The sequence below is a fragment of the Bubalus bubalis genome, chromosome 4 (assembly GCF_019923935.1).
Source record: "Bubalus bubalis isolate 160015118507 breed Murrah chromosome 4, NDDB_SH_1, whole genome shotgun sequence".
Taxonomy (NCBI): domain Eukaryota; kingdom Metazoa; phylum Chordata; class Mammalia; order Artiodactyla; family Bovidae; genus Bubalus; species Bubalus bubalis.
Genome location: NC_059160.1, coordinates 161,756,065 through 161,769,048, shown reverse-complemented (window position 1 = coordinate 161,769,048; position 12,984 = coordinate 161,756,065). Strand labels below are relative to the sequence as shown.

Below are 12,984 nucleotides of genomic sequence, written 5' to 3'. Positions count from 1 at the left end.
GATGGTGTGATCACTGACCTAGAGCCAGACATCCTGGAATGTGAAGTCAAGTGGGCCTTAGAAAGCATCACTACGAACAAAGCTAGTGGAGGTGATGGAATTCCAGTTGAACTCTTCCAAATCCTGAAAGATGATGCTGTGAAAGTGCTGCACTCAATATGCCAGCAAATTTGGAAAACTCAGCAGTGGCCACAGGACTGGAAAAGGTCAGTTTTCATTCCAATCCCAAAGAAAGGCAATGCCAAAGAATGCTCAAACTACTGCACAGTTGCACTCATCTCACACGCTAGTAAAGTAATGCTGCAGCCATGAAATTAAAAGACGCTTACTCCTTGGAAGGAAAGTTATGACCAACCTAGATAGCATATTCAAAAGCAGAGACATTACTTTGCCAACAAAGGTTTGTCTAGTCAAGGCTATGGTTTTTCCTGTGGTCATGTATGGATGTGAGAGTTGGACTGTGAAGAGGGCTGAGCGCTGAAGAATTGATGCTTTTGAACTGTGGTGTTGGAGAAGACTCTTGAGAGTCCCTTGGACTGCAAGGAGATCCAACCAGTCCATTCTGAAGGAGATCAGCCCTGGGATTTCTTTGGAGGGAATGATGCTAAAGCTGAAACTCCAGTACTTTGGCCACCTCATGCAAAGAGTTGACTCATTGGAAAAGAGTCTGATGCTGGGAGGGATTGGGGGGCAGGAGGAGAAGGGGACGACAGAGGATGAGATGGCTGGATGGCATCACTGACTTGATGGACGTGAGTCTCAGTGAACTCTGGGAGTTGGTGATGAACAGGGAGGCCTGGCATGCTGCGATTCATGGGGTCACAAAGAGTCGGACACGACTGAGCGACTGATCTGATCTGCATTCACCCGCCACCCACCCACCCATCCATCCATCCACCTATCCATCCAACAAATATCCATCAAGTGTTCTTTGCTGGGCTCTGGGGGATACAAAAATGAACAGGTCAAGTTTATACATTGTAAGGTAGTTCTAATCTAAAGTCTTGCCTACAACCAGTAATGTACTAATTTATTGGGCTCATCATCACTGGCTTTCAGATGTTTTGTGCCATGACCCCAGTTAAAAAAAAAGACAAACATTATAACTCAACCTGTACACATGTGTCCATGTAACAGAAGTGAGGCAAAAGTTTAGGAAATAAGATGCACTTATGTGATACATACTGGTATTTCCTATTATAGTCTAGTTAATTTATAAGTGCTGGTATGAAGCACTCACAGGTCACCCATGGATTACAGGCAGCAGTTTGAAAACCATTTTTCAGGCTTCACCAATATCTCGCTGTCTTCCCACAACATCTTCAGAAGTTGCCTCTATGTCTGGAGCCGTCTAAGTCCCTCTTTATCCCCTTGCATTTTTCACCGTCTGGTATGGAGTATCCATTTCCTTATCAGTCTTGCTGTCAGTCTCTCCATTAGAATGGAATCCACCAGACGGTAAAGATTTTGTTTGTTTTGTTCTGCTGTTTCCCTCACACCAAAGCAGAGCCTCAAACATGGGGAGTTTGCTCAAGACCAACTGATCTGAGGAGTGGGTGGATGAACCGAGTACAGGCTCTTGGCTGGATAACACTGTAGATAAAGTCATCCATCAGGAAAGTCAGCACCTTGCTTGTCAGGGAAATGTAGTTCAGTTCCCAACACCCTACCCTTCTCTGACCCTCACTTTCCTGCTCCCACTTCATCTACAGGGACTGAGACCTCACTTTCCTGTCTTGGCACATCCCCACCCTACCCCCTGCCTGGGCAGGCAGTCTCCCAGGGCCAGCCTAGCCCACATAGCCCCTCCCTGCCCCTTTGGCAAAACTCCAGGCCTGTCACTGCTTGGAGCCCCTTCGTGTCTCCTCGCCTCCAGAGCTGGAGTGCCATCCTCGCCTGGGCCTGCTCACTCCTGCCCTTGTGCTGCTACTTTGAGGGGGTCTTGGGAGGAGAACGGCGCAGGCTCATGGAGGGTGCTGTAAGCCACGGGAGCCCTGGTGACAGCACCATCCTTGTTGCAGCCTCTAGTCCAGCCCTGTGATGGCTCCCACAGACACGAAGTGTGGCCTCCCAGGCCAGTATTGGGCTGACCTTAGCAGGCTCTATAGACTGAAGGAGTTTTTGAGTCAGACAGAATGAGGTCCAAACCCTGCCTCTTTTGTTAAGTAGCCACGTGGCATTAGACATTATTTCTCTGTCTCAGCTCTTAATCTGCAAAATGGAAATAGGAGATAAGAGTAGGTCAGAACTACTGCAAGGGTGGAAGGTGGCGATGCATGCTGAGGCCCCGCACGTCGCAGCTGCTGCTCGCAAGTTTTCCTGCCCTGCCCCAGACTCAGGAGCGCTCTGCTGGAGATTTCCTGCCCCGCCCCGGACTCAGGAGCGCTCTGCTGGAGATTTCCTGCCCCGCCCCGGACTCAGGAGGGCTCTGCTGGAGAACGAAGACCAGCTTTCAGTCTCTGGATTCAGACATACGGTTTTCAACCTGATACCCTGGATCTAATGCTGCGAGTTGACAGAAACAGTAGACCAGGTCCACTGAAGGCAGCCGGGAGCACACAGGCCCAGACCCTCCCACACGTTCTGCAATCCGGGCCCAGATCTCACCCTGGGCACCCCATTCTGGTGCCCCTTGCGCCCATCAGCTGCCCGGTTTCTGACTGGCCTCACCTAGTTTCTGCCTCAGCCTGGATCTCATCCTTCACCTTCAGCTTCTACTTGAGATCCTGTCTCACCTCCACCTCTGCATCTGTTCTGGCCACCAGTGTGGTTCCAAGATATTCTCTGCTGCCCCCATGTGGCCCCTAAAGGCAGACCTTTCCCCTTTCTTGCACGCCTGTGTGCATGCATGTGTGTGTGTGAAAGCAACGGATTATACATACCCGTTCATTTGAGCATCTACTCGCTCAACCCTAATTTATGGAGGGCTTGCTGCTTGCTTGCATCATCTAAGCCTGTGTCAACCCTGCAAAGTTGGTGTTATTTCCATTGCATTTTATTTAAATTTTTTAAAATAATTTTATTTGTTTGTTTTTGACTCTCTTGAGTCTTAGCTGCTGTGCAGGCTTTTCTCTAGTTGTGGTGAGTAGGGGTTACTCTCTAGCTCACAGGTTTCTCACTGCGGTGGCTTTTCTTGATGCAAATCACGGGCTCTAGGGCACGAGGGCTTCAGTAGCCTTGGCGCGTGGTCTCAGTAGTGGCGGCCCCCGGGGTCTAGGGCACAGGCTCAGTAGCTGTGGTGCACGAGCTTAGTTGCTCCGAGGCATGTGGGATCTTCCTGGATCAGGGATCGAAAGTGTGTCTCGGGCATTGGCAGGCAGATTGAAGAATCGTGCCTCTGTGAGGTTAGGTAAGCTAGTGAGAGCACAGTTGGGACTCACTTCTAGGGCCTTGCTATACTATGTGCCAGCACTGCGGTGGGCACATCAAAGGGCATAAGGAGGTCTCAGAGTGCAGGCCTCTCCCTATATCTGGGTCACTCCTTATATCTGGGTCACTGAGTGAGCAGGAGGAGGAGGCTGGCCCGTCCGGAGCTGCAAGGATTTCACGGCAGCCTTAGTTAATGGGCCTCGAGGTTGGGCAGCGCTGCCAGGCAGATCCAGGGAGGAACCTCGTGTGCCCTTCTAAGGGGTGGATATTTTGTCTGATAAATGGTTGTGGTGCTGGGGAAAAAACCATGATTTGGAAACCACTGCAGTGAAAGACTGGAGGCACTGATGAATTGTAAGCTGGGAAGTAAGTAACATGATTACATTTGCATTTTAAAAAGGGAGACAAAGACAGTTTGGTACAAAAATAAATCTCCTTAATCACATCATTGCAGCGGAACAAATTTCCTCTGGGTGCATTCTCTTCCAGCCTTTGATCACACACGGGGATTTTATGCAGTTGTAAACGTTGCCACATTTGATTTGCATTCTGCTTTCTCACTCAATAGTATGTCTTCCCTTGGCCTTCCTAATGAGCTTTTGGGATAACCACGTGGCATGCCTCACTAGGGCCGGAACTTGGCTTTCTTATTTGTTTTCTCACTCGGGGGCATCACCTAGAGGCGCCATGGAAGTGCTCATAACTACTACTATTATTGTTCCAGTTGCTTCTAAATTTTCTTTTTCAAATAAATGACAAAGAAGGAAATACTTGTGCTGGAGCTTTTTTAGTTTCATGCTGACTTCTGTTGATCTGACTTCTCTAGTTCTAGCAAAGGGATGCTGGGTCAAAGGTCCTAAATTTTTAAAAAATGTTTAATATGTCCTAAGCAATTTTTAAAAATGTTTGATAGACTTCTGTTTTAGAACGAGGTTCATAGCAAAACTGGGTGGAAGATGCAGAGATTCCCTACGTGCCCTTTTGCCCCACATATGCTTCTCCCACTACCATAGTCTCCTACTATCAGTTCCAATTTATTGCAGTTGATAAGCCTACACACTGATGTATCCTTATCTTCCAGAGTTCACAGTTAATATTAGAGTTCACTCTTAGTGTTGTACATTCTATACGTTTGAACAAATTGATAATGACAGATATCTACTCTTACAGAATCATACAGAGTAGTGGTTTGTTTGTTTGTTTGTTTTTTTGCCACACCACGTGGCTTACAGTATCTTAGATCCCCTACCAGGGACTGAACCTGGGCCCTGGCAGTGGCCTAACCACTGGACCACCAGGGAATTCCCTAGAGTAATTTCATTGCCTTGAAACTCCTCCGTGCTCCCCCCTCCTGCTCCCCTACCCCTGGCAACGGCTGATCTTTTCACAGTCTCTGTAGTTCTGCCACTTCCAAAATGTCATATCGTTGGAATCATACAGTATGTAGCCTTTTCAAAATGGCCTCTTTCACTTAGTAATATGCATGTAGGTTTCCTCCATGTCTTTTCAGCTTGATAACTTATTTCTTTTTAGTGCTGAATAATATTCCATTGTCTGGGTGTACCAGAATTTATTTATTCACTCACCAACTGAAGGGCCTCTTTTGCTTCAGAGTTTTGGCAGCTGTGAATGAAACTGCTGTGAACACCCATGTGCAGATCTCTGTGTGGACGTACATTTCCAGCTCCTTTGGGTAAATACCAAAGAGATGATTACCGGATCATACTGTACAAATTTGTTTAGTTCCATAAAAAATTGAAGAACTGTCTTCCCAAAGAGGCTTAACCATCTTGCACTCCTGCCAGTAACTGAATGAGTTCCTGCTCTTCCACATCTTGCCAGCATTTGGTGTCAGTTTCTGGGTTGGGGCCATTCTAACAGCATTCTGAATGCTTTTTTGTGTACTGGATTACCAAGCAATTTCTTCCCCTCAGTGTCTCTGAGCTGAGCTCAGAACTGGCATGGGCCAGCCCTAGGCTGGAGGATTCTGTCTCCAGCCACATGGGGACTCCTGTGCCAGATCAGGAACATGGGGATGTAGTGGATGCTGTGCTGTTCCTGTCAGACCCCGTCATCAAACCAACGTGCCCATTCCCAGCCCCGAGAAGGCCAGATGCTCCCAGTGGCCAGATGCTCCCAGTTTCCAGTTGCCTCCCACATGGACAGTTGCCCTCAGCTTGCGTCTTGCCCAAGATTAGGCTGGTATTGGCTTCCTGAGACTAGGATGGACTGATTCAGGAATACCAGGGAAGGGCCAGCTTCTCTATCTGCCAAACTCTACCTTCCTCACTCCTTACTGTGAACCTTGAGACCACTCCTCCAAAAGTCTGTGTACCTCTCCGTGCCCCAGAGTCCGTACCAGGGAACTCAGTATTGGGCAGTGAGTGACGACGAGCCATACGATCTTCCTGCAGCAGCCAGTGGGGCTGCAGCCTCAGGTTTCCAGAAGAGTAGACGCTGAAGGCTCAGGCCTGGGCGGGCTGTTGGTGCCAGATCTTCTCTTGTTCGGGGGACGCTTCTTGATCACCTTGTTGTGAAGAGATGGTGCCATAGACAAGGCCTCCCTTGTGAGAGGGGGCGTGCTGGTAGCGCATGCAGATAGAAGTGCTGAGTGAATATATAGGAACACAGCTTTAGAGCCAGGGTTTCACTGTGCCATTGGGGAAGTGGCTTGACATTGCGGAAGGGGTGAGGGCTTTGTTTCTGTCACTTCCAAATGGTGTGAACTTAGCTCTGTTAAATGCCTTTCTTTCTTGTTCATTTGGCTCATCTTGGCAATGACAATAACGGTACTGTCCTCTTACGATTACCTTGAGGATAGAAAGAGCTACTATGTTCTGGGGACCTCAGACATACAAGAGTGGGTCAAAAACAGGTGGCTTCTTTCCCCTTTCCCTTCTGTTTCTGTTATGTGGTTTGGCTCAGTCTCTAATATGGTAGAATATGATATCCAGTGGGCACTTCAAAAGAGCATCTTTTCCCGGGGGCCCTAACTGAGTTGCGACTGCAGACAGGCTTCTGTTCTGCTCAGAGTCTTATAGAAGCTGTCTTGGCTGTGTCCCTTTTCTTCTGCATCTTTCCAGCAGGTAGAGAACAAAGCCTATTTTCGAGTTGAAGATTATATCCCCGCAAGTCTCATTGAGAGGATGACGGCTCTCCGGGTCCAAGTCGAAGTCTCAGAGATGCACCGTCTGAGCCCCGTGCTTTGGGGAGAGGATGCTGAGTTGGAGTTCTTGAGGGTAAGGCCTTTGGACTCTTGAGGGGGCATGTAGTCAGCAATCCCTCCAGAGATTTCCCTGGGGCTGGGTGTGCTCAGAGCCACAGGGAGGTACAAGCACAGGGCTCGAGACTTTTGGAAGTAGATGGCATTGGAAATGATCCCCCAAATGAGCAGGATTTACTGGACCAGGGTGGGCATGGCAGGCCGTTTCTTCAACCTTGGAGCTCACACGGTCAATATTCTGTGAGTGGGGGCAGGCTACATTTCTTGTAGAGACATTTTTGACATCTGAAGCACAAACTTGAGTGTGAGCCAAAAGCAAAGTCTCTTATGTTGGTGCACAGAGCCTCCAGTGAATAGCTTTTGCTCAGTTCACAACTTAACACCCGCAGTGGACCAGGCACTACAGAAAACAGAGACATGAAGGACATGCTTTCTGCCTCTGGGGAGTTTAAGTTTTGCACAGAGCACAGAAGGGGACCCAGAGGCTTGCAGCACTGTGAGAGCTGATAGCTGCCCAGTGAGAACAGAAACAGTACCAGTTACTGTACTTCAGGACGGGAGGGGCTGGCCGCTCTGCCAGTGCAGATAGAGCCGGGGGTGGGGGAGAGACATGTGGGAGGAGGCCCCCGAGCATCCCCAGGGTGATGTCCCTGGTGGGGCTTCTAGAGTTGGGGAGCAGTTTCAAAAGGGAACTCCAGGGCTTTTATATTTCTTTTTACAATGTCTCCTGAGACAAAAATATTCTGTGTTTTCTAGCTTTTGATAGAGATACTCTTTTGAAAGCAGAACGACTGAGGTGAGGGCTTTTTTTTGGTCAGTCACTTGGAACTTTCTGCAGCACTTAGTACAATATGAACACTTGAGTGTTTCATTTGAGCAGCTCCGGGAGAAAGGCGCTCAGTGTGTTCCCTAATCCAGCCTTTGTTCCGGTTCCTTGCTAAGTGGATGCAGCCTTCCCTTGACAATGAACAAGTGAGGACTTCAAAGCCATGAGCGCACCTCTGGTGGAGAGAGGGTGCAGGACCACAGAGCCAGCAGAGAAGCCAAGGATTTGGGTCTGCAGGCCTCTGCGCAGCCCTGGCTTAGTGTGCCTGGCTCGTTGTGTCCCTTCTTCCTCTCATTGAACGATGACCAGTAGTTGTAAAGGAAGCCACCAACTCAAGGAAAAATGTGGAAACTTTTTTGGGGGATATCTTTTTCAAATTAGTTGATTTACAATACTTCATTAATTTCAAGTATATACAGCAAAGTGAGATATATATATATATATATATATATATATATATATATATATATATATAAATGACAACCCACTCCAGTATCCTTGCTGGGATAATCCCATGGACAGAGGAGCCTGGTGGGCTACAGTCCATGGGGTTGCAAAGAGTCAGACATGTCTCAGCGACTAACATACACACACACACACACGCAAATAGGCTTCCCTCATGCCTCAGACAGTAAAGAAGCCATCTGCAGTGCAGGAGACCTGGGTTGGATCCTGGGATCACAAAGATCCTCTGGAGAAGGGAATGGGTATCCACCCCTGTATACTAGCCTGGAGAATTTCATGGACAGAGAAGCCTGTCGGGCACAGTCCATGGGGTTGCAGTCAGACACAACTGAGTGAATAGCACATTCACTTTTCACTTCATTCTTCCCCATTGAGACAGCACAATCCATTTGTATATATTCATCCTTCCCTCTTTTGTCTGTGCATTCACATGTGTACATGCATTTATGTTTAAAATTGGATTTATATTATATAGTCAGTTTTGTGGGCTGTTTTTAAATCTCATCTCACTATTGAAACTTTCTTTTGAATCAACACATGAGGTACCCCAAATTTTTTCTCAGTATCCTGTTATTTGGCACATAAATTATTTTAAATATGGGACTATTTTAAACAACACTGAGATTCATATTTTTTTCTGCATATGTCTTTAGCTGCATTTCTGCTTAATTTCTTAAGGATAGACTCTCATGAGTAGAATCACAGGATCAAAGGTTAGGAACATTTTATACATTGTTGGCATATATTGCTGACAGTCTACATCACAGACATCTCTGTTCATTTCTTGTCCCTTCTTCTAGGTTGTAAATGTCCAGAGGGCCTTGGATCCCCAGAACTCAGCACAGAGACCAGTTACTCCAATAAACATTTCCTGGATTATTTAATTATAGCTCCTTGTGGCTCTCTTTTCCATCGTCAGATGACACCTATTGGCCTATGCTTCACTGATGACTAATGCTGCTAGTTCATCAGATTTGGCGAGAGTCCAGTTTGGGTACTGCTGCTGGCAAGATTCACGCCTATATTAGCATATTAATCTCAGAACAACTTGTTCAAGGTTAACTTGGTGTTTTCCAAACTTCTTCAACCATGGAGCCATTTCCCCACATAACTAGGGATTGCCATATGCTGTTAAAATATTTTCTTTTTGTTGTTGAAGTCATACTGATTGTACCTTGTATTTTTTCCCACTTAGCATTATAACCTATGCATTCCCCAGACAAATACAAATGCTTTGTAAATATCCTTTGCAAAGCTTGCCCAATATTCCCTTTTAAGGTGGTACCTTTGTGTTTAGTTGTTCAGTCATGTACTATTCTTTGTGACCCTCTGGACCAGGTTCCTCCATCCAAGGGATTTTTCTGAGCAAGAATACTGGAGTGGGTTGCCATTTCCTTCTCCAGGGGATCTTCCAGACCCAGGGATCAAACCGATATCTCTTGCGTCTCCTGCACTGCAGGCAGAGTCTTTACCTCTGAGCCACCGGCTTCCCTTACCTTTAGGTGATACCTTTTAGGTAGGATCCTATAGGTGGTGGTTTAGTCACTAAGTCGTGTCCAACTCTTGCAACCCCACGGGCTGTAACTAGCTAGCCAGGCTCCTCTGCCTGTGGGATTCTCCAGGCAAGAATACTGGAGTGGGTTGCCATTTCCTTCTCCAAGTACTCTATAAGGCGGGGCCTTTAGGAACATTTATTGCAAGGAACTAGTTTTCTCAACCCAACTCTGGAAGCCTGCACCAAACATCACTCTTATCAAAGGGTTTTGATCTTGGTCATTTGGTATATTTTCTTAGGACAGATTCCCAGAAGTGCAATGATAGGTCAAAGACGGGAAGGCCTAGGAAGATAAAGGTTTTCTACAAATGAGAAACAGGCGAAAGAGATTGGATAACGAAGTCTGTCCCAGGAAAGCCCCGTAGGGTCCTGCTCTGTTACGGAATAGCACTGAACCATTTTAAAAATTTTGTGGCTCCAAGTACTTCAATATCATATCCCTTTCTATATAATTAAAAAATTAAAAATTAAAATAAATACTAAACAATTTAAAAAATAAAAGAAAGTCTAATAGAGGCTATTCTATTGATGAATAGAATCTTCTACTGATGATGAATATTCGATAGAATTCTATTCTATCGAATATTCTATTATTCTATTGATTCTATTCTAATGATGACTATTTTAGTGCTTTAATTTTTTTTTTAGAAATATCACATCAAATTCTTTAAACGAATTTATGCAATTGTTTTGGGTTGGCCCTGCTTTGTACTTTAGGTACATGCTCAGTCTGGCCGTTGGATATTTCAGCACTGATGTCCAGTAATACTGTTCTAGATGATGATGACGACGATGGTGATAGTGATGATGTCAGGCTCTTTCCAAAGTTGAAAGAAACAGCGAGATTCTGGCTCCAGAAATGTAATCAAGATCATGCAGAAGGCTGTAGGTTTTGTAGGCAGTGTGACCTATCTGCACAGGTTACTTATCAGTACAGGGAGAAAAGACAGAAAAGGGCCCGAGAAAGGAGCTCTCCAAAGCCATAATTTGTCCTCATTTTTGTGGGGATGAGAGAGATTGGGCAGGATTTTGTCCCCTCTGCTGTGGGGTGGAGATGAGCACCGGATCTCACCCCTGAAACCCTTCTGAGAGAGTTTCAAATGTGTGGAGAACACATCCACACATTCTGAGCCCACCTTCCTTGAGCCTGGGTGCATCAGTCTTCTAGTAACAACTGGAGTCTACCAGGTGAGGATGAAGATGGCAGAGACCAGAACAGAGACGTGATTACCATTCAGACATAAAAAAAAATATCTGGATTAGGTTTACACACCAGTCTCAGAAGATTTTGGTTAGCCTGATGCAGTTCCCAGCTCTGACTGACCCTCAGGTTCCTGAAAAAATTCTGTCTCCTAAACTGGAAAACTGAAGATAGATCTTGGGCTGTGGGGACCCCACCAAATCACTGCCACATGGTGAGAAATGCCAGTGATTGCTCCTTTTTTTCTGCAGGATGTTATCTTGTTTTAATAGTGCTGCTGATCATTTGGAAGGCTGCTTTCTGTGCCTGGGCCTCAGTTTTTCCACCTGTAAAATGAAGGGGTTGTATCAGATAGGACTGCAGTAGGCTTTAGAAAAAGAAATCCCTGTGAGATGATTCAGAAGAGTCTGAGTTCTACAACCTTGTTCAGGATATTATTATTTTCTGGTATCCCTTTCATAATTAATATCAGTGTTCCTAGTGTCTCAAGGTACTTCATTAGGGAAGGATTCCTTCATTCTATTAATAAAATATAACAACACCATCACATTAGAGGTGCAGAGAAATGCTGTAGTAAGGAGATATGTTTAGCTTAGTGCTTCCGAAACTTATTTGGCAATCTTACTCTTTTTTTCAGAACATCTGTTAAGGTTTTTTTTTTTTTTTTTTTTCTCATGGAATGGTTTGAAATCCATTATTTTAGACCAGTGTGCCTGTCTCTTCTTAACTGGCCTTGTTCTCATTCTAGGTCGCTCAGCAGCTCCCGGAATATGGTGTGCTGGTTTACCAAGTTCTCCCAGAGAAGACACAGCCGGAAGGGGAAATGGCCCTGGGGATCTGTGCCAAGGGTGTCATCGTATACGAAGTGAGAAACAACAGCCGAATTGCAACTTTACGGTTTCAGTGGAGAGAAATTGAAAAGATTTTGGCTTATGTGAGTGTCACTCAGTTGATATGACCCCGGCTTTGTTTTCCTTTGATTTCTTACCCCTTTAAAGGAACAATAGGTCAGATGATCTTCTCCTAAGAAATTAAGCTCACAGCCTGTCAGCTAACCTGTACTCCGTTGACTATGGCATGTTTGGGAGAAGTCTACCAGGGGATTTGAGTCCCCTGGAGGCCATTTCTTCTGCCATCCTCCACCCAGGCCCCTGTCACCTCCACAGGCAGCCACTAGCCTAAAGGACTCCACCTTCCCTCTGGGTGAAGTTCTTTTAGTTTGGGGAATCTATTGATTTTGAGAGTGGCAAGGTTGGGAGTGGCAGATGGGGAAGGAGAGTTCGAAGTAGGTGCAATGGAGTCTGCATGCTTTTGAAACATTTTCCTTGTATTTTAATTTTCCCTTTGCACACATGGTGGGGAGGCATCTGGCCTGTCTCCCATGGACTACAGATGTGAAAACATTTGTCAGTCATTAAAAAAAAAAAATTACAATAACAACATACTTATTAAATGTACAGTTTTTGAAATAACATTTGAACATCATTTATTTGAATTTAGTTACAATTAATTTTCACACTGCTCATGGGGTTCTCAAGGCAAGAATACTGAAGCAGTTTGACCTTCTCTTCGCCAGTGGACCATGTTTTGTCAGAATTCTCCCCAATGACCTGTCCATCTTGGGTGGCCCTACACAGCATGGCTCATAGTTTCATTGAGCTAGACAAGGCTGTGGTCCATGTGATAAGTTTGGTTAGTTTTCTGTGATTGTGGTTTTCATTCTGCCTGTCCTCTGATGGAGAAGGATAAGAGGCTTATGGAAGCTTCCTGATGGGAGAGCCTGACTGAGGGGGAAACTGGGTCTTGTTCTGATGGGCGGGGCCATGTTCAGTAAATCTTTAATCCAATTTTCTGTTGATGGGCGGGGCTGTGTTCCCTCCCTGTTGCTTGACCTGAGGCCAAACGATGATGGAGGTAATGAAGATGATGGCAACCTCCTTCAAAAGGTCCCATGATGCACTGCTGCGCTCGGTGCCTCCCGAGTGCAGCCTGAAGCAGGCGACCCTGAAGCGGGCCACTGACACCCCACCCCTCTGCGGGAGAGTCCTGGACACTCATGGCTGTGTCTGGGTTAATTTCTTGTGGGGTCACCGCTCCTTTCTCCTGGGTCCTGGTGCACACAAGGTTTTGTTTGTGCCCTCCAAGAGCCTGTTTTCCCAGTCCTGTGTAAGTTCTGGTGGTTCTATGGGTGGGTTAATGGTGACCTCCTCCAAGAGGGCTTATGCCATACCCAGGTCTGCTGCACCCACAGCCCCTGCAGCAGGCCACTGCTGACCCGTACCTCCACAGGTCAGTTTTCATTCCAATCCCAAAGAAAGGCAATGCCAAAGAATGCTCAAACTACT

At 46.2% G+C, this 12,984-nt stretch overlaps 1 protein-coding gene across 1 annotated transcript in view; it reads left to right on the top strand.

Annotated features, from left to right (window-relative positions):
- FRMPD2 (FERM and PDZ domain containing 2) overlaps positions 1-12,984 on the top strand; it is a 63,500-nt gene that overhangs the window by 17,493 nt on the left and 33,023 nt on the right. Inside the window, exons 12-13 of the mRNA XM_025284893.2 lie at positions 6,453-6,608; positions 11,388-11,573. Coding sequence (XP_025140678.2) covers positions 6,453-6,608; positions 11,388-11,573 — 342 coding nt within the window. The remainder of the gene's footprint in view (positions 1-6,452; positions 6,609-11,387; positions 11,574-12,984) is intronic.